Source organism: Erpetoichthys calabaricus, chromosome 11 (genome assembly GCF_900747795.2).
Source record: "Erpetoichthys calabaricus chromosome 11, fErpCal1.3, whole genome shotgun sequence".
Lineage (NCBI taxonomy): Eukaryota > Metazoa > Chordata > Cladistia > Polypteriformes > Polypteridae > Erpetoichthys > Erpetoichthys calabaricus.
In genome coordinates this window covers 18,473,216-18,498,709 of record NC_041404.2, presented here as the reverse complement: position 1 = coordinate 18,498,709, position 25,494 = coordinate 18,473,216, and the positions used below count along the sequence as shown (strand labels likewise).

At 41.2% G+C, this 25,494-nt stretch overlaps 1 protein-coding gene across 3 annotated transcripts in view; it reads left to right on the top strand.

Moving 5' to 3' along the window:
• The window catches only part of shroom1 (shroom family member 1), a 98,931-nt gene that overhangs the window by 55,919 nt on the left and 17,518 nt on the right, over window positions 1-25,494 (top strand). For all 3 annotated transcript variants that reach the window (XM_051933974.1, XM_028812750.2, XM_028812751.2), the window contains 5 exons: window positions 3,954-4,006; window positions 6,073-6,570; window positions 10,289-10,639; window positions 11,547-11,682; window positions 12,374-12,646. In XM_051933974.1, coding sequence (XP_051789934.1) covers window positions 3,954-4,006; window positions 6,073-6,570; window positions 10,289-10,639; window positions 11,547-11,682; window positions 12,374-12,646 — 1,311 coding nt within the window. The remainder of the gene's footprint in view (window positions 1-3,953; window positions 4,007-6,072; window positions 6,571-10,288; window positions 10,640-11,546; window positions 11,683-12,373; window positions 12,647-25,494) is intronic.

Genomic DNA, 25,494 nt, shown 5'->3' with positions numbered 1-25,494 from the left:
CTGATTGGCCTGGCTGTCTTTTATACTCAGTCTAGTTTCTTCCTTTGTTCCTTATTTTGGAGATGTACAGAACCCTGTTGGTTTAGTTATTTAAACCACATTCCAAAACATCATTAAGAAAGGCTAGGATGTACCAAGCGATCCCAGTTCCAATTGACCCCAGTCAATACTGCTCCCATTATCTTGGACTCCAGCATAGTCTGCCTCATGAGATATCTGGTAGAACCCAGGTGTTTCCTTGATTTGCATAAGCCCCACTAGACAGTATGCATATGGTGGCACTACTAAAGTGCTGTAATAAATGTGTGCAAGAAAAACGGGCCCAGATGATCACTTCCTCACCCAGGGCTAGTTTTATTTACTGGAAAGATGTGAATATAAGTATTTTTTAATAGTACAGGTTGAATCCTGTTGTAATTAAATTCATGGGACCATAAAAATATTTACTTATAACAGAAATTACATTATGACAAAAATTGGAAAAATATGTATTATGTATTATGACTGGTGGCAGCAGCGCAAGAACAGCTTCATAGTTGCTCTGCTGCATCTGCTAAACAGTAAACCAAGGGCAAAGTAATGGGTTGTCCTCTGCAGGATCAGGCTTACCACGTAATGTGCTTGTCGCACAATGTTTAGAATATTTTAACACTAGGCTTTGACCTGTTCTTTCTCTCACTCTCCTGGTCTACCACAGAGGTGATTCTGAGCCCCTGGTGTTCTTCTAATCAGAAAATTGGAATTAAATCAGGATGATTGCATGTGTTGCGGCTCCTAACAGCTCCTATGTTGAATGAAGTCTTGAGACTGTACCTGCCTTTTCTATAAAGTAATAAAGTACCTGTATTTCCCTTGGAACACTGGACTCGCCTTCCTGTCTCTCATGCGGCTTTGTGACCCAAGGTGGACAATCCATATTACTAACCGAGAATGCTAAACCGGATGGACGCAGGGACATCCGGCCATGGGCCGTAGCCGCAAAAAGACGTACTGCGCAGGCGCCCCAAGAAATGAGGCGCCGCGAGAGGCGGCCGCAACCACAGAAAAAAGGAGTGAGCACAGAAAAAAGGAGTCAAAGAAATGAGGCGCCGCGACCACAGAAAAAAGGAGTCAGCACAGAAAAAAGGAGTCAAACGCAGGCGACGCACACAGCGCCGCACGAAACCCATTGCACACGAAACTAGCACACAAAAAAAAAAGAAGCCGCTCGCGCCCACCTGCAAGCACCCCCCCCCCCCCCCACAAGCACCGAACGGGACACACACAAAGAGGACGATTCAACAAGCCCCTGGCACACAAAAAAAAGAACCCAAAACCACCCCGCCCACCCTACAAGCAAGGGACGGGACACACACAAAGAGGAGGATTCAACAAGCCCCTGGCACACAAAAAGAAAGAAGACGCTCGCGCCCCACCAATCCTCCCCCCCCCTCCTCAGACGCCGGAAAACCACACAGCACCGCACGAATCCCATTGCACACGAAACGGGACCCACACAAAGAGGAGGATTTAACAAGCTCCTAACGCACCAAAAAAAAGAAGCCGTGACCGCCACGCCAAGCCCATTAGAGACGAGACATGGCACATGAAACGTTCACAACAACGACGAATCAGACCCACAAACACACTAACATCAATAAGAAGTGACACCCAAAGCCCCATTTCTAAAGGAACCGTCCATATTAAACATACGTCATCTCAACACCTTCACACTAGGCAGCATAGGTGGATCTCCTTACAATAAACCACTATTAACCGTTCAACTGCAGAAAAGGCTCCATATTAACAGTGAGTGCGATCCTCCTTATTACTTATCCATATTTCGCACGCTGAGGAACAAACAAGTCATGAATACACGCTCACGGGTACAAAACGATTCGGCTTGGATAACGGGACCAAACACACGAACCCGCATGAAACAACAAAATACACGGCGGCGCATACAACGCGCTTCTGAAACTCCGGGAGAAAAAATGTCTCGGCTCCAAAAACGCAAAGCTCAACTAACCCCGTTACAGAGACGTGCCCAAATGGACAGACACAATGAACGTGGACGCATACAGCGCGCGTCTCAAAGTGCTGCATCGAAACAGGCACGAGTTCAAACCGAAAGACCTCGTGTCTCAGACATACAAAAACGGGAGCGAAGAGACAGCATAAATGAACGCAGACGTCTACAACGCGCATATGAACTGCCAGAAAACAAGCAAGCAAGGCTCCAAAAACAGAAAGCTCAACTGACCGACATACAAAAACGGACAAGGCTCGATACAAACAATGCACGACGTAGACTGAAACGGACTTTTCGCACAGCACAGGCAAATCGATTGCACCTCCAAAATAGCGCGTCCCAAATACTGGACATGCAACAACGTGCCTCTCAAACGCCACAAGCAAAACCTGCCCGTCGCGGACTTCAACGCCAGACACCTGCTAAACGCTTGCGCCACTTGGCTGACAACGCGTTCAATAATGAGTGCACTATTGAGGAAAATTCATTGGGATTAATGAATGTCATTTGCAATCATTGTCATTCACTTAACTTCCCTGAAGAAACAACTGGCAATACAAGTAATGAATTTACACGTTGTTGTCAAAAGGGTCAGATTAGACTGCCTCCTTTACATTCATATCCTGAATATCTACAGAAGCTTCTAACTAACGATGTGCCTGAAAGTAAAAACTTTATGAACTGCATTAGATCCTACAATAGGTTGCAGGAATGGCAGTTCGGGAGAGCCAAGAAAATTTTGGGGTGCCAACTGTCCCTTTTATTCGCCCAAAGTCAAGAAAATAATAAAGAAAGGAATGCAAATAGAGCTTGTAGGCATGTGTCCCTTCAGTGGGGATTTGAAGAACAATCAAGGTGTCGGTTTTTAGAGGCGCTCCATCTCGCGGGTTGCTCCAGCTGAAAATGACGCCTCCTTTTGGGCTGCCTGGGTTTTTATGTCAGTAGGACCAGAGCGGCCGTGGCTAATTGCTTTTATCAGGTGGCTTCTCGGCACTTTGGGGAAAGAGGAAGAAGACAGCATTAGTGGCAGTGCCCACTCTTCTCTTGGCAGGTTATTACATAGCTTGACTAAGCCTGGGAATTTGCATATGCGTAACAAAGTCAATACACCCAGACATTACTTTTAAGACATTAATACAGTACACTGACATAAAATCGCATTTCTTGTTTTATTTTGTAATGTTACATGCTTTAGATGTAAAAGTATACACAAGTTTTTTAAAAGCAGTGGGAATGTTATCACAAGTCACAAAACTTAAAGCTAATAACATTTTAATGTGCAAGGGATTTTTCATTTTTATGTGCTCACCAAATTAAATTCCTGCACGTTTCTCCACAGTAACTGCCTGAGATGGAAAGAGCAACCCATCGGCTGTTCCAATTTGTTGTTGTGTAGTTTTCCTGCATTAATTTGTCACCATTCTCTTTTTGTTGGTGTGCTTTTTGAAACGTTTGTCAATGAAGACATGACCACATTTATTTTGAGATATTTTGGTGAAAACTGTATGTGATTTTCACAAGCAAAAAATCGCATCCTTTATGCAAAAGTACGTCAATCAGAATACAGTGATGTCTCTGTTCACTAGGAGACATTGAGAGGGGATACTAGGATGGAGATGAAGCGATCAGATTGCGTTTTTTTAACTTCATATACTAGTTGTTTAAATGGCTTTGCCCAATTTCTATCTTTTAAAAATGTTCTGCCTGCATATGGGATTTGATTACTTGCGTCATTTCTTCTAGATTCCATAAGGCTAAGACTTTTTTTTCAAAAGACCATTTCCTAGAATAAGTCTAGATGTTCATTAGGTGTCAAAGCCAGTTTACACCATCTTGAGTCTAATTCCCGCTGTTCTGCAACTTCCTTTAGCAGGATGAGGTGCGGTGTTCTTTAAAATGACAAACCTGAATAATGCTGCCTGCTTTGTCTCTTCCTTTCTAGACTGGCCGTAAGCTACAAAGTTTACCTGGTGCACTTGGCAACAGGAACTCAAGGTAAAGTTTGTTTTACAGTTTTTTTGCCCAGTTTTTCTGTTTTAGAAACATTTTGTACCCATACTTTAGGATTGTTAGTATATTTTTTTGTATGGTGGCATTCTATTGCTCCATATAATCAGCTCTGTAAAAAATAATAGACCATTTTGAATGACTTAGTCCATTGTCATTATTTCTTGATAAATTCTTTATTAATGATGAAACATTATACATCTTACAGTGAGCAGTTCTCGAAACTGGAACGCATAGTTTCCTAGTTCTTTTTGAATCTGCAAAGTACTGCAACTTGTCTTTAGAAATTACATTTTATTGTCTTCAGGTTGATGTCCCAAGGTTTCTGTCCTAGTCTGAAAAATTTCCATGCCAGCACTTAAATCTCAAGGTTGTTTAGCAGACTCATGCCTTGTAAGAGACCAAGTTTAAATTAGACGAAAGTTAGAAATAGGTGATCATGAATCTTTTGGACCACCAGTCATCAGTCTATGTTCATCTTGTATGAAAGTATTTCTTGTGGCCCCAGCTACAGACAGACACACTTAAGTCTCAGACACAGTTATGATACTCAGTCCCTCAGAGTTTGAGTCTCTTAATTGGGGTCACCTTCTCAGGCCCTCTAAAGCCCTGGAGAGCATGAAAGTAATGGGTAAGGTCTGTAATAAAATGTTATACATTACTAGAGTAACATGCCCCTAAACCTTTGAAAATTACAACATATTCCATAAAAAACAAGCTTATACAAAAATAAATTCAGTATTATTATTATATTATTATGTAGTATTATAACTTTATGGACTAACTGTATTCTAAGCATAATTTTAACTAGGCAGGCAGTGTGGTGTAGTGGCCTAAGGCACTATACCTGAAACAACATGAATGCACGTTCAGTTTCCTCCTCCAGCTCCTTGTGTGACCCCGAGGAAGTCAAATAATCTATGTGTGCTCCAAAAATGTGCATAAATTGTGAATTTCCCCTTGGGGATTAATAAAGTATCTATCTATCTATCTATCTATCTATCTATCTATCTATCTATCTATCTATCTATCTATCTATCTATCTATCTATCTATCTATCTATCTATCTATCTATCTATCTGTCTTAACAGATGTATTAAATTATAATGCTGTAAGGTATTAGAATATTACAACACCTGGGGTACAGATGGCAGCCAAATATATAATGCTAATTATCACCCACAGGATGATGTCCACACATGAACCCACATGCCACTCCAGTCTGAGGTTTCTAAGGGTGTTGAGAGTGTCTTAGACCTGAGAGTGTTTGTCTACAGCTTGACCCTTCTGAGCCTGTCTTAGCTGTTGGATTTTCTGTATGTGTGATTGGAATAGGGATGCAGTGTTGCCTCTGATCAATGGCCACTCTTTCCTGAAACAATCATGAGAAATATAACCAGTTGGTTGGAACCCAAACCAGACATCTGAAGTTAAAGGGATCATTTTTACAGGAATTTTCAAAGACACAGTAGAGTGATTTGTGTGGGACAGGTTCAATCCACTGGCCCCTGTGTAGTCAATGTCTGCGTGTAATTTGAATGTTTTCCCTACATGGGTGGTGGGCTACTACTCTTATTTTGGCTTTCTTCTTACATCCCAAAGACATGTAGTTTATGATGATTAGCAATTACAAATTGACCCCATTGTAAGTGTGTGTATGTGTGGACTCTGTGTCAGACTGACATTCTCGTGCAGGATTAGTTTCTCCATTGTTTCTGATATTGCAGGCCTAGACTTCAGAGGACCTTTGAAATAAGATATGTGAATTCTGCAAGTAAGGAGTGCACAAAAGATACCACCCTTTTCAACTCCATAGATGACAGAGTTTTTGCCTTGTCTGTGTAGGTCTGTTTCTGAAGATATGTTGTTTGTTTTCTATTTGGTACAAGGTTTATATAATTACATATCATATTTTTATCTGAAACTGCCATACCCCTGATGTAGTACAGAGTAAATAGTCATGTAAAAGTAAAATGATTTTTTTTTTCTTTGGTTGCAGTTAAAGAATTATTTGTGGAAAATGAGATTGAGCTAATTCTGAACTTCCCTTTCAGCTCTCGAAGTAACAATCAGGCCATCCCCATTCAATTAGAAGTCATTGGTTCTGCTGGCGAGGATGCTCCTCAAATCATAAAACCCAGAGGAAAGTCAATGGAAGAGCTTGGGACCGTAGAACTGTTAGGCCGTGCAGTTCTCAGTAGAAGCACAGAGGATCTTTGTGAATTGAAGAAAAGGAGTATTCCAGCAGGACCTTTGGAAACTCTGAGCCTGAGCGCCCCTATAGTAAAGGAACAGGCCAAAGGGTCAATGCAGGATGTTTCGAAGAATTCTGTGGGACACACCAACACCACTAGTGAAACCGAGCTACACATAGAGAGTCAGGCTCCATTGCATTTACAGAATGTGAGTCAGGTGGCACCCACGTCTTTACCCACATCTTCTCTGCTTCTCTCAAGCCTACAGTCTTTGGGTCCTTTGGCAAATGTTCCGGAGATTTTTCAGAGCCTGGAGGCTTCAGGAAGTAAATCTGCGGATGTCTCTTCAGAAGCAAGGTAAGCCAAGTACAGCTTTAGACATTAAGTGGTGCAGACCAGTTCTATCCTTCCACATTTTTATGTTTAATTACAGAAGAAGGTAAACAGTGACTACATATAGGAATCAACCCAAATTTAGGGACAACAGGTATGCTAATGAAATATCTTCAGGATTTAGGTATAAAACACAGCTCCTGGAGAAATCTTGCACAAACACATGGATAAAGTACACATTAGTCTCAAAATGTGGGCTGGTCAGAAATTGAGTGTGGATTCCTGGAGCTATAAAACTTCAAGTAAATATCCACATACATCAAAAAAATTGTTAAACAGGAATCAAAACCGCATCCTTGACCCTGTAGGGCAGTAGTTCTAATCTCAGTAATGTTTCATTGACCACCTCTCACTCTGCCCTTTAAGGGGGAAAAATTTCCTTCCATCAAAGACCAGTGATGATGGCAAGTGATTACTTTGTTGTGGTACATCCCCATCTATGGCCAAAGTATAAAAAATACAGGGATCCTTCTTATTATACAGGTTCTGTTGTTGTTTAAGGTGTGTACTCACAAGAAGGCAAGTTTTATTCTGCTCTTCCTACTTCAAGCCCAAAGACGTTTCCTGTGATACTGAGACTCATAAACAGTACTTTGAGGAAAGGATGTTAGAACATCACAAACCTTATGAACCTGGTTGATAATATTAAGCCATTGTCCTTGTACATCCCTGCAGCCTATCAAATAACCAATTAACAAAATGTGGACCCTACAGAGTCCTTCAGCTGTTGTCTACTCATTTCTTAAACCTGAGGCAGCCTGACATTCCAGCACTCAGGAAAGGCTTTGAAATTCACCACACAGCTATAAATACATAACAGAACTACCATTGTGTACAGTATCAAACAATAAATAATCAAGAATGAATCAACAGTGGTAGGGTAATTGCTATGATTCTGATTTTTTTTTTTATCAGATCTTTACATCACGGGAAATCATTTGATCTAAAACAAGTAAAGAGACATGCTTATGTTTGACATCAAATTATTAAAAAGTTTAGACACAATTTCTGGCAGTAATATTCATGTTATGTATTATGTTACAAGGAGCCTAGTGTTTCTTCAAACCCAGAATAATACTAATAATGTCAAATATTTATTGAACATGTGATATTTATTTACTGTAAACATACAGTTAGGTCCATAAATATTTGGACAGAGACAACTTTTTTCTAATTTTGGTTCTGTAAATTACCACAATGAATTTTAAATGAAACAAATCAGATGCAGTTGAAGTGCAGACTTTCAGCTTTAATTCAGTGGGGTGAACAAAATGATTACATAAAAATGTGAGGCAACTAAAGCATTTTTTGAACACAATCCCTTCATTTCAGGGACTCAAAAGTAATTGAACAATTGACTCAAAGGCTATTTCATGGGCAGGTGTGGGCAAGTCCGTCGTTATGTCATTATCAATTAAGCAGATAAAAGGCCTGGAGATGATCTGAGGTGTGGTGCTTGCATGTGGAAAATTTTGCTGTGAACAGACAACATGCGGTCAAAGGAGCTCTCCATGCAGGTGAAAGAAGCCATCCTTAAGCTGCGAAAACAGAAAAAACCCATCCGAGAAATTGCTACAAAATTACGACTGGCAACATCTACAGTTTGGTACATCCTGAGTAAGAAAGCAAGTACTGGTGAACTCAGCAACGCAAAAAGACCTGGACGTCCACGGAAGACAACAGTGGTGGATGATCGGAGAATCATTTCCATGGTGAAGAGAAACCCCTTCACAACAGCCAACCAAGTGAACAACCTCTACCAGAATGATGGCAAGACAAAAGTATGGAGAAGACGTGGAACAGCTCATTATTCAAAGCATACCACATCATCTGTAAAACACGGTGGAGGCAGTGTGATGGCTTGGGCTTGCATGGCTGCCAGTGGCACTGGGACACTAGTGTTTATTGATGATGTGACACAGGACAGAAGCAGCTGAATGAATTCTGAGGTGTTCAGAGACATGCTGTCTGCTCAAATCCAGCTAAATGCAGTCAACTTGATTGGGCGGCGTTTCATGATACAGATGGACAATGACCCAAAACATACAGCCAAAGCAACCCAGGAGTTTATTAAAGCAAAGAAGTGGAAAATTATTGAATGACCAAGTCAGTCACCTGATCATAACCCAATTGAGCAGCATTTCACTTGTTGAAGACTAAACTTCGAACAGAAAGGCCCACAAACAAACAGCAACTGAAAGCCGCTGCAGTAAAGGCCTGGCAGAGCATTAAAAAGGAGGAAACCCAGCATCTGGTGATGTCCATGAGTTCAAGACTTCAGGCTGTCATTGCCAGCAAAGCGTTTTCAACCAAGTATTAGAAAAGAACATTTTATTTCCAGTTATTTAATTTGTCCAATTACTTTTGAGCCCCTGAAATGAAGGGAATGTGTTTAAAAAATGCTTTAGTTGCCTCACATTTTTATGCAATCGTTTTGTTCATCCCACTGAATTAAAGCTGAAAGTCTGCACTTCAACTGCATCTGAGTTGTTTCATTTAAAATTCATTGTGGTAATGTACAGAACCAAAATTAGAAAAAAGTTGTCTCTGTCCAAATATTTATGGACCTAACTGTATAGAAGGAAGGAACAATTATTGTGATAATGTAAAGTAGCCATGGGCCTCACTTCACAGGCCATTGCCCTGAATGTCTATCAGGACAGCTGCCTCATTTTACCAACTCCATGAATACAATAACGTATTCAACCCATCATTTCTTTTTCTGACTAGTACAGACAGTTTTATGGATATATGTAGGTGTGATCATGAATAAGCAGGAGGATATAAATGAGAGGCAGAACACCCAGGAAAGGGAGAGAACCGAGAGAATGGCCAATCTGACATATCTTTTGAGTAAACGTATGAATCAGAGTACTAGTTTAATAAGCAAATACAGTGGAACCTTGGGTCACGAACGTCTCGGACCACGTATGAATCGGGTTACGACCAAAAAGTTCGCCAAACTTTTGCATCTGTTCACGACCACACACTCGGGTGACGAACAAGCCAGTTTCCCTTCCGGTTCGTACGCGCCGATAATTTCCGCACGTGTTCAGTCTCTCCCTGTGTAGCGAGCGCGCAAGAGAGAGAGAGCGCGAGCGAGCGTATATATATTTACATACAGCTCGTATGGTCCGGAATGGATTAATTGTATTTACATACAATCCTATGGGGGAAATTACTTCAGGTCACGACCAAATCGGTTTTGGAACGAATTACGGTCGTGACCCGAGGTTCCACTGTATCTTACTATTGACATTAAATATAGAGATTCAAAACTATACTGACCAATATAAGGAAGCTGCAGATTAAAGATGTGTGCTAACCTTTTATTCCAAATCACACGCTTTTTGCATTGTGCAAATGTTATACTCCCATCATCCTGGTTACCTCAAAAATAATATAGACATTACTGTTCATCCGTAATGAAGATTCATGAACTTACTTATGACAAGAGATTGCACCTACTTAGTAAAAGCTATTTTTTAAGTCTTACACAAATATATAATAGCTGTTCTGAAAAAATAACTTTAGCTTCAACTACTTTTTTTCAGTCTCGAAAACAAATTGTTTGTATCTTATGAAAATAAATGGATTATTGAAAATTAATAATTTAAATTGTTATGGTGACATTGTGACTAGTATTCAGTAACCTCTCATGTCTCTTTGCTTGGATTTTCAGGTTGACACCACCAGAGGGAGAACCTGAGCTTCCCTTTCAGGATGAAGAACATGCAGACCCTGGCCAGACGGGTCCTCCCATTGCTGAAAAGACAGACAAAGCAAACTCTGCTGAAGTGCAGCATGACGAACCAGTAACTGAAAGCAGTAAAGAACAGACCCATGAGAATGACAAGTGGGAAGAGCTGGTCTCTGCGATTGTGGCTGCTGACCACTCACTGGCTGATGTCCTTGAACCCTTGTCCAGCAGGAAGACCACATTGAGCCTCATGGAGCAGCTCTTATCAGAGGACACATTGCTGATGGAGGAGTATTACAAACGCAAGCAGATGCAACAGCAGGCAATGCACAAGTAAGGCTTGAGCAGAATTGTTTTAAAAAGGGAGAGTGGAAGTGAAGCATCAGGTGACCATCATATAATGAACCAAGTCAAACAAACAAGTTTGCACTTTTTCTTGCATCGGCTTCTTTTAAAAGGCACTATATATGATATACACACAATTTTGGTATATGACTGAGTACTGTTTAGTTCAGTAAATCGCCACTGTTTGTTTCTGTTGTTTCAGGTCATTTATTTATACAGTGATCTTCCAGCAGGGCATGATAACAAAATGATGTAGTGGTTAGTGCTGCTGCCCCACAACTGCAGCATCTTGAGTTTAAATTTCTTGCCCAGACATTATCTGAGTAGAGTTGTTTGTAACCTTCCCATTTTTCCATGATATTCTAGTCTCCCTCCGACATCCCCAGAGACAGGCATGTTAGGTTCTTTGGTGACTCTAAATTGGACCTGCATGAGAGAATGTGAATGAGTGAATGTGTCAGTGCAGTAGACAAATGACCTTTACAGGGCTGCTTCCTGCCATGAGCCCAGACTGCATATGAATAAGAGAGCTTAAGAACGTTGAGTTATGTTACGTAGATGAAGGAATAAAATCTGCCAGTAGGACGCAGAATTCAGGGCAATGGGAGTACCCTGGTCTACAGGGGTGTTCCTTGAGCTCATCATGCTATGTCACTGAAGGTGGGTTAAAGATCTACCATGCATGGCTTGCTTCCTAGAATGAGGACATCTTGGTGTACATCATGCTTACAACCAGTTACACTCAGATTGAAGAATAAAATTATAGACATTTTATGTTTATAGACAGAACTTGCTGCAAAGAGCTCTGTCAACTTTTAAATGACAAATTATGTAAAGTGGCAAGCTCAAGAAGTAAGGGTAAACACAAACTAACACAAAGTTTGAACTCTTTCAGTAATGGAGAGATGGACCACCCAGGCTGCATGACCTTTAACCCACCAGAGAAGCCTCAAAGCCTAGCTGGGGAGAGAACAGTACTTCAGAGTAATCTTACCAGTTGTGATGATTCCAGTGAACTGATGGCGAAGAAGGTAATCTTACAGCGTTAAACTGAATCCTGAAGCATGACAGTAAAAATGTGCCAATTCAGCAAAATTAGACTCCTTATCTGCTTGAAATGCACGCTAAGACAAACAGTTCTTGTGTTGTTTTTGGACTGACTGTTATCTTGTCAATTGCATCTTTTTGCAAATATGCAATGATTTACAGCAACTGGTGAGCACCAAAGAATATTTATCAGCTGTCAAGGTGGTGGTGGCAACTTGTGTGGTTTTGCTTTTTTTTATGTACCATTTCACAGAGGGGCACAACTGTAACCTGTTGAAGGAGAGTAACCTTTTTATAATGGTGCGCAATAATAAACCTTACCCAATAGCATGTTGCAAACCTTTTTAAAAGGCACATTGCTTTGGATATCCTGTTCCTCTGGCATCTGGGTGCCGGAGATTAGTGTGCCAACTGTTTAAAGAACTCTGTTATTTCAATACTATCTCTCTTTCTCCTTATAAAGAGGTTTTGCAATTCCTTAAAGGCTTTTCATTCTCCACCTCATGTGAGTACTTGGCAAACTGCAAGTGATGCCAATCCAAGGATTTGTATTTAACAGATAAAGCTCTTGTACTGTGGGAATCACCACATTAATCTCTTGGCACTGACACAAGTGTGAATAAAACAGACCAAGATTTATTTATTCCAATTGTTTTCTTTGTTCTTTATCTCCAGAATGAATTGCTCAGATATATTCGTTGCCAGATGCAGTTACTGGAGGGACGAAGGTTGGCATTGGCAGAGGACCTTACATTGAATTGCTCACTTGGCCGCTCAGTGGAGGCCAACCTCCAGGAACATTGCACGGCCGGTGAATTTGAGCGCTACACACTGTTCGTTGGTGACCTGGAGCGGGTGGTGAGCCTGCTGCTCTGCTTATCTGCTCGCTTGGCACGGGTGAAGAATGCCCTCAGCAAAGTCAACTCAGATACAGATGCAGAAGAGCAGGTGAGTTATCTGCTTCTACATAGCACTAAGAAGAGAACTGAGATAGAAAGGCAGTTCATTTCAGTTTTTAATTCTCAACAACAGATAATAAAAATAGCAGAAAGTATCTCTTTTTCTAAATAGCTTGTCATGGTGAAATTGTTATAGTCACAAACAAATAAGTATGGCAAGCCAGAATTCTCCGTCCCAAGCAAAAGCCTCCAACACCTCTCTGGGGAATTTCCAGGCACTTCCAGGCTGGCTGGAAAATATAATGCCTTCAATGTGTCCTGGGTATTTGCATGGCGCTCTATGCCTATTATTCTAAGAGAAGGAAGTTGCCAAGAGATAATTCTCAGTAAATACCCAAATCTCCCAGTCTGAAGCAGCAGTGGCCCAACACCAAAATCCTCCCAGACTGTGAGCCCTGGTTCATTTTGTACCTGTCCACTTCATTAAGCACCTTGTTATTAACTTTTCTGCAGAAAGTGTCTCTCCAGTATTTTTCAGTACAGTGGTAATAACTGCTGGCAATTTATTGCAAAACTGTATTGATCAGTAAATTGTTTGCCTTTTGTGCTTGTATGCAACATTCAAAAAATACAAAACAATTTAGATATTTCCAGTTAAGCAATACAAAATGTCCCATGGAAAACAACTCTTCTATGTCTGCTATGTTGGTATATGGTTTTCTGCCATGAAGGGTTACCATTCAGGGAATGAGAAATTGTAATAAGCAGGATTCAATCAGGGAAGAGCGACACAATAAGCTTGAACTAACCAGAACATGATAGGGTGTGAATTTTTAGAAATCTTCATTTTCACCCATTCACAAGCAAATGCTATGCTGGCGTTTTTTAAAAGTATCTGACTCTGAAGAGTGTTTTCAGAAGTGTGCATTTTTAAACGAAAACTTAGTAGTGTGGTTGGGCTCTTAGAAATGTTGATTCTCCCTCGAAGAATCTTACCCTCACTGGTGAAATGCTCCAATCCACACCAGCAATTACAGTCTAATGAGGCCTAAATGAGACCATCATCTGCACACCGCAGAGACTTAACTGTACAGACCCTAAACTGCTTAAGCTTTGGATGTACCTATTTGTAAAAACCACAAAGATGAAGGGAGACAAGACTGCACCCTGTCTCTTCCCACCTTCCCGTCTGATTTAATTCCAAGAATGCAGACAGAACCTTAACTCTACAAATTAAGGAAGCAAATTGCCCTAGAACCCACAATTTTGTAGCAACTCCTGTGAAATACTCCACGGTTCAAGGTTACCAGTCTGATGTAGTCTTAAGAAATGTGAGTAGAATGACTGACAAATTTCCATGGCCCCTAAATTATATGTGTAAGAATTAAGAACTGAACCACTTTTCCAGAGAAATGCCCCAAGGAGGCTGTGGAGTATCATCGCTGACTAATTAGAACACAGCCTCTTTTTGAAAACGTCATCATCATTATTATTTTACACTTTTCCAAGTGAGGTTTATAATAGCAGCATGTTAACCTGAGCTGACCAAAGAGACATCTGAAAAATATCTAGTGTGGTCAACATTTCTAGCTTGACCTCACCAAGCAGAACAGCCTTAGGATTTCGGAGCTGCTCAGACAACACAGTTGTGCTTTGCTATGCAGTGTGTACAACAGACAATGAACAACCTGTTTATCTTCCACAGAAAAGTGACAATAAATAAATGCCAACAATACACAAAAAGGACAATGAATACAATTATTTGTTTATTTAGTTTTAGTGATTATTGTGCACAAATGGTGCTGGACTTGCTGCCTCTCATATCTGCTTAGCATTACCACAGTGAGTGTCAGGACTGTGCCTGCTGTAAGGCTTGTGTGCATACACTCGAAGGGCAGGTTTGTGGTTGAAAAGATGTAATGCAGCTGGTTAAATGTCTGCTTTGCCTTATGGATGATGAACCCATGTATCAACCATTTATGTTTTTTCAGAGTGAGCCTAGCCTTGCTAGGGTCATCCTCAATAGGATCTGTGATCATTTGCCCACCTACCAGCGACTGGAGCAGTCTGGTTTTATGCCTAAGAAGTCTACCATTAACTTCATTCTGGCAGTAAGGGTTATTATCGAGAGCAAATGTGAATATCAAAAGGGTTTCTTCGCAGCCTATGCCAATTTTCGTAAAGTGTTCGAATTAGTTAATTGAGTTGCCCTGTGGGACATCCTACGACTTTGCAGGATCCCCCTGTAGTTGGAGGATATCATGGCCGGCCTGTACATTAGCATTGCGAGGGCTGTGCAGAGTGGAAGCAGAACCTCTTGTGTTTTTCCCAGTTGATTCTGGGGTTTGTCAGGGGTGTATTCTTACTCCTACTCCGCTCAGTGTTTCTATGGACTGGGTGTTAGGCAGGGTCATGGGGTCCAGTAGCTGTGGGGCATCTGTTGGTGAAGGTTCACTGATCTGGACTTTCCTGATGATGCTGTTATCTTCACGGAGTCAACGGAGGCTCTAATCGGCGCTCTCGAGAGACTGAATGAGGAGTCTAATTGTCTGGACTTGTGATTGTCCTGGATAAAAACCAAGATCCAGGCCTTTAATGACCTCTTGAGCACAGCCATCAGCAGTGTGTCCGTCAGCGGAGAGAATGTCGACCTCATTAAGAGGCTTACTTACCTTGGCAGTGACGTTCATGTCTCTGGTGACTCTTCCTATGAAGTCAGTAGAGGGATTGGGAGAGCAAGGAGTGTCATGGGGTTGCTGGAAAGGGGTGAATGGCACTCCCGATGTCTTTGCAAAAGGATTAAGGTTCAAGTCTTTGGAGTCCTGCTGTTTCATGTATTGCTAGATGGTCACAAGACATCGATGCAATCAAGTGAAAATGAAATGAAGACTGGATTCCTTCGGTACTGTGTCTCTTCGGAAAATTGTTGGGTACCAATGGTTTGACTTTGTGTTGAAGGAACGGTGGCTGACGGAGTCCTGAATGAGGCACATTACCTGCATTGTGAGGGAGCGTCAGTTACAGCACTATGGCTCACAGGATCCTCATTGTTGAGGAGCTGGACCAAGCAGCTGGACCAGGCCAAGGGGATGTCCACTTAACACCTGGCTGCAGCAGATAGATGGTCATTTCCGGTGGGTGGGACCATGTGTTTACCTTGGGGGTTGCCAAACAGGATCCTGAGCTGCTTTGTTGTGTGGTGGGTGCAGCAACATGCTGTATCAGTGCATGCTCCCCAACTTGACCTGACCTTAGCCTGTCTGTGGGTCACCCAACCAAATGAAGTGATGTTGCTGAGCACTGGGCAGGCTGTTTGGCTCAACTCAACTTGTTGTCACCATGACCCTCGGAATTCTATGATGATGATGCTGATGCTTGATGCTGTTTTTTTCCAGAAGTAAATTTTTTCTTGCTTGTTCCTAATGCTAGATTCTTCTTATTATTTATCTATTTTGTTTTTCTTGTGTAAAGTTTTCATAGGGGCTGTTTTTATGCTCTTTAAAACAGATCGATGTTGAGGCAGTCTAGCTTGGTAGACGTTGTGGGGGTGGTGATGGGTTTAAAAAAAATCCTTCCAGGTCACTATAAAGTGGACACACATTAGCTTTCCTAGTAAGGTTAGAGTCTGGGTTTGACAGGATAATACTTTGTGTTATTTGGTGGTCCCTATCACTAGAAACAAATAAGGCGCAGCAGAACAATTTTAATGTTTTTGTTCAAGCTCTTCAAGCTGCATATTAATAATGCTGTGAATAGTTATTGGCAATCTAAATGCAAAAAACACTGAGTTTGATTTTATAGGAAAGAAAATTCAGATTAATCTAAGTTTGGGTTGCAGGGAGGTGGAACTTGGATGGCATGGCAGTTCTAGCAGGGCATACTGTTTAACTGTGTGCAAATTTGCCCAGTGACAGAATGTTGGAACCACCCACACTGACCACAACATGCATAAAATCACCAGAGAGCGAGTGTGACTTGTGACAGACTGGTATCCTATTCCGAGTTGTGCCTGATGTTGCTGGGAGTGTGTACAACTGCTGTATGATTTTTTTATTATTTAATAATATTTACACAAATCACCTATCACGCCTTACATTTCCTGAATCTGCTTTTCTTGGCTAAAATGCTAGTTGTACATGTGAGGTCAATTGCCTCAGTGTGGGTGTTAAGTGTACTCAGGGATATAACAGTTTTTAATTCACAGTTGGTTCTTACCTTACATCAAGTGCAGCTAGGATAACACACCATCTTCCTGTGACAGTGTAGTACAGATTCAGAAAATGGATGGATTACTGAATGTCTTCTTGTAGTTTTAAATATGACAACGAGCCTTATTATCTTTTCTTAAAGCTCCCCCTAGTGGATGAATAGGCAGTTTGTAAGATTTCAACAAGAATGTCGTCAGATAGACAGGTTTCCAGCATACAATGGGGATGCCTGCTGCTTTGGCAGTAGTTGTTGCCAGTTCTAGCCACTGTCATATGGGGCTATGCAGTTTCGTAAAGCAAATAATGAATTATTCATTAGAAAAATTACATGATTTGTCACACTTTTAGTGGGATGGAAAAGGAGAACCACATGGCAGGCCACAGTTTGTTCTGACTGTAACAGATTGGTTCACTTTGCTTGGATACAGGTTGGCATGCTTGTGGCAACTTTTCTTTTTGTATCTTGCAATGGTAAGAACCAAATAGTGGACATGTGACTGACTGCAAAAACACAAAAACACAAAATGGAGAAAGGCTGACAAAATAAAACAAATGGCAGATTTGTTCATAAGGTGACAAAATTTTGGATTTTGAAATGTGGTTTGACATGTTTGACCAGTAGTATATTTTACAGATTGCTGAGATGCTTAGGTGAGACTGCCCAAAAATGGCTGTGGCAAATATCCAAGAATGTACTGAGAGGCTCTACCAGAGGCTGATCTGTGTGCCCATTACGTCATACTCCATCCATTCAGTTTCTGAGCTAACCCACTTATCCAGTTCTGGGTTACAGAAAGCTGGTCCTGTAGACTGTGCAAAGCGATCAGAATACCAGGAGCACCAAGCACTCTAAGCAACTGGAGAGCTGGGAGCAGCCTTTTTAGCAATGTCCATGCACCTCACAGAGGAGTTTAGGAGTATAGCAGGGATGAAAGGGACACAGAAGAAGAAGAAGAACAACAACAACAAGGAGCGACTACCACATGATTTGTGATATGCAGTGTAAATATTTTGTTATGGGTAAGGTGACCATATTACTTTTCTGCATTAGCTCTGTTAGATCATTTTTGATACTTTATTATGCTTTGGTGCAGTTAATATAATGTTACTGTTAGAACACACACCATGTATCCATTGTTAGAGCACCTCATATTTTTTTCCTTTTGTGCAGTCCAGAATAATTGGCAAATGTCCTTAAGGTCATGCAGGTATCCTCCTGGTGCTTAACCAGTCACAACTCCCAGTTCTGGAACTTAAAGAAAGCACTAACTTAATGTTCCCGTTTCTGTTCATGTCCTCCTATTCCACTGGGCCCATCAGTCTCTGGTGATGCCTGTGTATAGGTGCCCTAGTCTCTGAAGATGCACATCTTTTTCCCCTAACGCAACCCCCCATATTCTGTTATGGTGTTGATTTGTAAAACAAAAATAAGGCTGCACTCTGGCTCAGTTAATGATAGTTAGGTAAATGAGGAGGTAAATAAAAAAAAAAATAACGCAACCTGTGACAGTCGTCTCACTTGACATATTCATCTTACCCAGAAGTTATGTTGCTCTTTATGTTGTTGTTATTTGAGTGGTTTCATTTTATTCCATTCTTTTAGGTTTTATTGTAGGCTTTTGATGATGTTGCTTGAGTTTATATAATGTATTATACCCAGTACAATGTACTGTACAGTAATCCCTCGCTATGTCGCGCTTCGCCTTTCGCGGCTTCACTCCATCGTGGATTTTATATGTAAGCATATTTAAATATATATCGCGGATTTTTTGCTGGTTCGCGGATTTCTGCGGACAATGGGTCTTTTAATTTCTGGTACATGCTTCCTCAGTTGGTTTGCCCAGTTGATTTCATACAAGGGACGCTATTGGCAGATGGCTGAGAAGCTACCCAACTTACTTTTCTCTCTCTCTTGCGCTGACTATCTGTGATCCTGACGTAGGGGGTGTGAGCAGGGGGGCTGTTCGCACACCTAGACGATACGGACGTCTAAAAATGCTGAAAGATTATCTTCACGTTGCTATCTTTTGTGCAGCTGCTTCCTGAAGGACATGCTGCACAGTGCTTCGCATACTTAAAAGCTCGAAGGGCACGTATTGATTTTTGATTGAAAAACAAACTCTGTCTCTCTCTCTCTCTCTCTCTCTCTCTTTGTCTGCTCCTGACGGAGGGGGTGTGAGCTGCCGCCTTCAACAGCTTTGTGCCGCGGTGCTTCGCATACTTAAAAGCCAAACAGCCCTATGAACTCCTTTGAAGAGGAAGATATGTTTGCATTCTTTTAATTGTGAGACGGAACTGTCATCTCTGTCTTGTCATGGAGCACAGTTTAAACTTTTGAAAAAGAGACAAATGTTTGTTTGCAGTGTTTGAATAACGTTCCTGTCTCTCTACAACCTCCTGTGTTACTGCGCAAATCTGTGACCCAAGCATGACAATATAAAAATAACCATATAAACATATGGTTTCTACTTCGCGGATTTTCTTATTTCGCAGGTGGCTCTGGAACGCAACCCCCGCGATGGAGGAGGGATTACTGTATTGTGCAAAATGTGTAAATATTTTTGTTACTTTTATGAGTTGTGTGCTGCGTAGCTGTGCGCAGTTTTTGAGCTATTCCATGTATGTTGTGCATCTTGCCGTATTTTAGCAGTTTCTTTGTGGCGTAGTGACTGCTTCTATGATACTGGCCTTCCCGATATGCATATCTATTGCTGTTGACTTTACTGTAGAAGATTACAGTTAGTTAAGGAGGTTTGAATCTAACCATTTTTGAGACCGGCTTCCTTTTTTCTGTTCTTTTATCTCATGAGCATTCTCTGTTTACATAATAAGTGATAAGCTATGATGCACCATGTAGATAATATGCTTTAGTGGTAATTCTACATTAGATGAGTAATTTCCGTGACTTCTGGATTATGATTTGTCCACCAGGTTTTTAGCAATGTCCACTCCCATTGCCACTTCTGCCCTCACCCCTGGTTTATCTTTTTTTAACCCTGTTCTTCCACAACCAGTCAGCAATGTTTTGGACAGCATCCATGTCAAATGTGCTATAGTTGAACAAAAAAGTTTTTTCCTTAGCAGAAGAATCCCTATATGGCTATATATTTTCACTTGAAGTAATCTTTTGCAGGATGCATGCATGACAAATGCAAACTCGGACTAATGGGTCTGTTAACGTAGATGTGAGCTTCGCAGTCTTACGGTGTGACTGGTGAAGTGAAGAGCAGCAATGTTTCTGGGTGGAATTTGCTTCTTTTCCCATATCTACGTCAAATGTGGACTTTGCTTATTTCTCAGATTCCAAACTTGCATATGTTTTGATAATTGACAGCTCTCTGTTGGTCCAGTTTTCTTAGATGTGATATCAAATCACAGAAACACTGAGCCAAGAGGTTTTACATGGAATTCCATTAGAATACAGTATGTCTGGATTGAGTGAGTGTGGTCTTCAATAGAGATGCGTTGTATCCAAATTTGAGTTCCTGTTTTACACTGAAAAAAAAACTCCCTAATGGGATGAAGCTAGTACAGGAAATACTTTGTCTCAACACAAGAGGGCATTTATGTGTCTTCCTTTTAGTGTGCACTCAGGCTTTCCTGTTAGTACCAACAAGCAAACAACTGCCATTTCATTTAGAGCTCTTCTGTAGTGAATGCAACCCATGGTGCTCTACAGGTGCAGAACTATAGTACAGCTCTCTGCATATGTTATCTACAGTGGGAGCATGGACATTGTCTTGCTCAAGAGCACTCAGTGTGTCAACAGCCTGAGAATGAATCTTCACCCTTGTTTATAGGGCCATTATTGTCATGTGTACAGAGTACAGTGAAATTCTTACTTCCATAGGTCAATCAACATGTAACTACCATACCTCGAAACATCCATCTTCATTACCTGAAAAACTCTATAATACAGAATATAGTACATTATGAATAACAAACTGAAATCTGCAGTAGTGGTTTAAAATCCAGTGTCTTAGCTATTGGACAATGTTTATCAGAATGCATTTTTAATTCTTTGCTCTTTTCCTTTATTTGTTTTTAAAGAGTTGGGTTTTGTCTGAAGACAAATCTGTAAATTTTAACATTAAAATGTCTGTAGAAGTGACTGCCATGTCATGAATACATACAGTATATAATGTATACAGTATTTTTCCTCAGATCACTTCCTGTTTTTTATGAAAAGACTACTGTAGGGGGCTTGCTTTCGCTCACTAACCCCCGGGTTTGGTTTACCGGATGTACAATTTAAAGAGATTGTTATTTTCATGGGAATTGTTACATATGCATTATTTTCACTTTTACTTTAAAACATTTGTAAAAACAATACTTGTCCTTTGTTTCCTACCCTGGGTGTGGTTACATCTCTTTCTCGCAGGACGTATAACGCTGCTCGCATTGTGAAGGGGGTGTGGCTGAACACACGCTAAGGAGATGCCGTTGGATCATCAGCTGGCTTTCTGCAGCTGGCGAGCTGCCTGTTCTGCTTGTCTCGCTGCCCAGTCATTTCAAAGCCTGTACAGCAGCTGTCCTTTTGCCACTTTGAGTCTCTGCCGCTCGCTTTGTTTTGGGGGGGGGGGGGCGGTGGGGTTGGGGCATGGGTCTAGGGTGGCTGAATGCACACTAAGGAAAAGTGGTCGGATCATCTGCTGGCATTTTGCTGCTGGCGAGCTGCGTGTTTTGCTTATTGCTTGTCGTTGTTTTAAGAGCTGGGAGCACATGAAGCGCGTCTGCCAAAAGCAATCCAACAACTGCTAGGTTAGATGTCCGTGGACTTGTTTAAATGATGTCTCACTGCCTTGTCTCGCGTGACATTGTAAAAACAATACTTGTCCTTTCTTTCTGGCCCCGGGAGTGGTTAAATCTCTTTCTCGCAGGACGTATAACGCTGCTCGCATTGTGAAGGGGGGGTGGCTGATCGCATGCTAAGGAGATGCCATTGGATCATCTGCTATCTTTCTGCTGCTGCTGCTGTCGTGCTGCCCGCCAATCATTTTAAAGCCTGTATAGCAGCTGTCCTTTTGCCACTTCATGTCTCTGCCGCTCGCGTTGTGAAGGGGGGGGGGGGGGGGGGGGGGGGGGGGGGGGGGGGGGGGGGGGGGGGGGCTGATCACACGCTAAGGAGAAGCGGTCGGATCATCTGCTGGCTTTCTGTTGCTGGCGAGCTGCGTGTTTTGCTTGTCGCTTGTCATTGTTTTAAGAGCTAGGAGCAAGTTAAAGTGTCTCTCACAGGACTTCAAATTGTCTTCCGAGAAGATCACGTTTCATCTCCCTAGGCTGCTTCCCAAAGATATTTTTTTATAATAGAGAGAAAACTATTTGCAGACCTGTTTACTGTGCTCATGGTCTTTGTGTGGACTGAAGTGTGAGAAGGTGTTCATGTGGTTGAGAGTGGTGCTTTTGCTGTAGTTGCCGCACAAACCTCACTAAAATATTGTTGCCTTCTGCCCTTTCACAAGGGCACATTGTAATGCTCTAGATGGCACTACAGTGTGATCTCAGCTCAATGCACAAATGTCTTAAATCTGAAATGGATCAAGTCTCAGTTTAAACTTGCAGCCATAGAAATACTCCAAACCATAATGGAAAAGACCCTGCGCTTATTTGTCTAGACTGTAAATCACTCTCACCGAGGGCTCCTGGGCAGGGTGGATCCACTTTCATGGTAAATGCCTTACTTACAGTCATGTGAAAAAGTTAGTACACGCTATTAAATGTGTTTTGTTTTTTAAGGATAGCCAGTGTGGAGATATCAAGATTTGTAAATCTATCCATTTATTATCTTTTAAACAGTACCTACAGATGAAGGTGATATTATAACAAGCATTGGGCCCCATAGACATTCAATACTCCTTTGTATACTTTAAATAAACAAAAATGCAAATTTTGCATGTGGAAAAGGTAAGCTACACTGTTACTACCTCAAATACCTAAAATTAAACTGGGTGAACCAGATCAGGTTCCTATTTATTATAACAGCATTAAGAGGATTTATAGAGAAACTGGTCTTATTTAAACCTCAGACATTTAATTTGGTTTGCTCCTTGTTTTAGAACTGTATGTTATCACCATGACTAGATCAAAATAGCTCTGTAGGGCCTTCATAGAGAAGGATATACATATCTAGCAGCCTGGGAAGGGATTTAAAAAGATCTCCAAACAACTGGACATCAACCATTCCACGGTCTTGAAGATCATTTGGAAGTGGAGATTTTAAGCAGCTGCCAACTTGTCCAGGCCAAGCCACCCCAGCAAGTTCAGCCCAAGAGCAAAATGCAACATGTTGAAAGAAGTCTCTCTAAGAATCCCAGAATTACATCATGGGACCTACAGGTAGCTCTTACCACTTTTGATACCAAAGTGCATGACTCTACCATTAGAAAGTGGTGGCACAAAGTAGAGCTACATGGGAGGAATGCCAGGAGGAAACCTTTGCTCTCCAGAGAGAGCAATATCAACAAAAGCCTTATGTTTGCCCATATATACCTAGACAAAGACCAGGGGCCTCATGTATAAACAGTGCGTACGCACAAAAATGTTGCGTAAGCCCATTTCCACGCTCAAATCATGATGTATAAAACCTAAACTTGGCGTAAAGCCACGCACATTTTCAGGGTAGCTAAATGCTTGGTGTACGCAAGTTCTCTGCTCAGTTTTGCAAACTGGCGGCGCCCAGTGTCAGAGCAGTGCTACTGTTCCAATGTGGTTTCCCTTTCTTTTTTAGATCCACATCCCTAACGCGGCTTTATAAATACACTGATATTAACCGCATATTATTTATTAGTTTAATGCATCTGATTGTAATTAACCTGTAACAATATAATGGTCCACGGAATGGCCAAACTATTCCAAATACCAGCATTGTTACTCTCACTGCACCATCTTCTTCATCTTCTTTCAGCTGCTCCCGTTAGGGGTTGCCACAGCGGATCATCTTTTTCCATATTACTCTCACTGCACCACTCGGAGTGTTTATATCACTGTATCTGAGTGTGGAATCACAGCTCTACAGCAGCTGATTGGAAAGAGAATTATCAGTATATAGCACCAAGTACTTGCTGCCTCAGCCATGCTGTCTATTGAACTGCTCTCATACGACAAATGCTTCAGAGCCTTTCCTCGCAGTTCAGAAACAGTTTCATCCCAAGAACTATAAACTCAATCAGTCCATCAAATGCTCCTTGTAGAACGCTTTGTACTTATTAGTACAATTACCTCACTGTAAACTTGTGATACAGTTATAATATTGCACATCCTGAGCCACTTTATAAAGCATGTATTACATATGATGACAATATCATTTTTAAGATTAAATGCAGCAGAATATGTTTATTATATTAAACAGATAAAATAACTTCATTTAAATAATCTATATTGTTAATAACTAAACATGAGGACACGGTGTCGCAGCGCTAGCAAGGAGCTGGCGCTCTGTTCACGGCTTGTTCCAGCCTTGCGCTGTATTCTTGCTGGGGTTGGCACGACACTGGAAGGATAGATGGATAGAATAATTAAACATGTACTGTGAAGATATTTCAATGTTCCGTAAAAGTTTTGAAGAATCGGCATTCTAAGCTTACAGATGGCTTAATGTCTATTACAGAGCTGATTGTGTGGCGATTGGGTATTTGGAGAAAGAAAAGTAAGGACAGGAATTGGGGGTTAATACATTTGAAAGAGACAGTACTGCTGCAATAAATTATTTCATCTGAGGTCGCACATGGTGCAGCAAGCATCTTGCATGAGGCATGAACAATCACTGTGCCACCATGTTCCCATGTTTAATAACATGCTTTAACTCCTATCATCATGAAAATGGTATCAAGTATACATCTCAGTATTTTAATTATTTACAGTGCTGTAATATCACGAATGTAATGGATTCTGTGTCCTGTCGGAAGAAGAGAAAGCCTGTTTAACAAGCACGTAGTGCTTCACAAACATAGAGCACATAGAAGATCAAATACAAAACAAAGCATTTAACGTGCTACTTTAGTTACGATGGGATTTGAGAAACTAGTAAATTAAGCAATTTTAAGATGAAGTTTATGATGTTCTACTTTAATGACAAAATACATGATTAAAGTGAAAATTTTGAGATTAAAGTTGACATTTCCAGCTTTTTTCCCACTGTGTGCCTATTTTTTTTTCTCTGTACCCTAATAAGCTTTCATATGACACTTAGACGGTGGGCTCCAACTCACCTTTTCATGGCGACTTTGATATGTGACAACTTCTTTTTTATTTCGGGCACTGTGTAACTTTGTGAACTTGAGCTTTCGAGTTTCTCCGACACTCTATGTCACCTGATCAACTTCCTTTTGTTGTTTATGCCACTGTTTAAACCAACAAATAGTACGTTTTTCCTTGCCTCCACTTGGTATTTGCAGAAATTCACTGAGCTTACGGGCTATTTATATTGATTTGCATATTCAAAGAGGCATAATTCTGGGAGGAGTTTGGGGAGTGTCAGCAGGTGCATGCACGTGTGTCACTTCTCAGGCTGACCAGGATTTATGGAGCAGAACAACGTGGAAATTGGAGAAAGCGCAGATTTATGCATCTGGATTTTTTTGTGCGTATGCACATTTCCACTTTTGTCCTTACACCATGTTTTAGTGTGAATTCTATGCACGGTGTTATGCATGAGGCCCCAGGACTTCTGGAATAATGAATTCTAGACAGA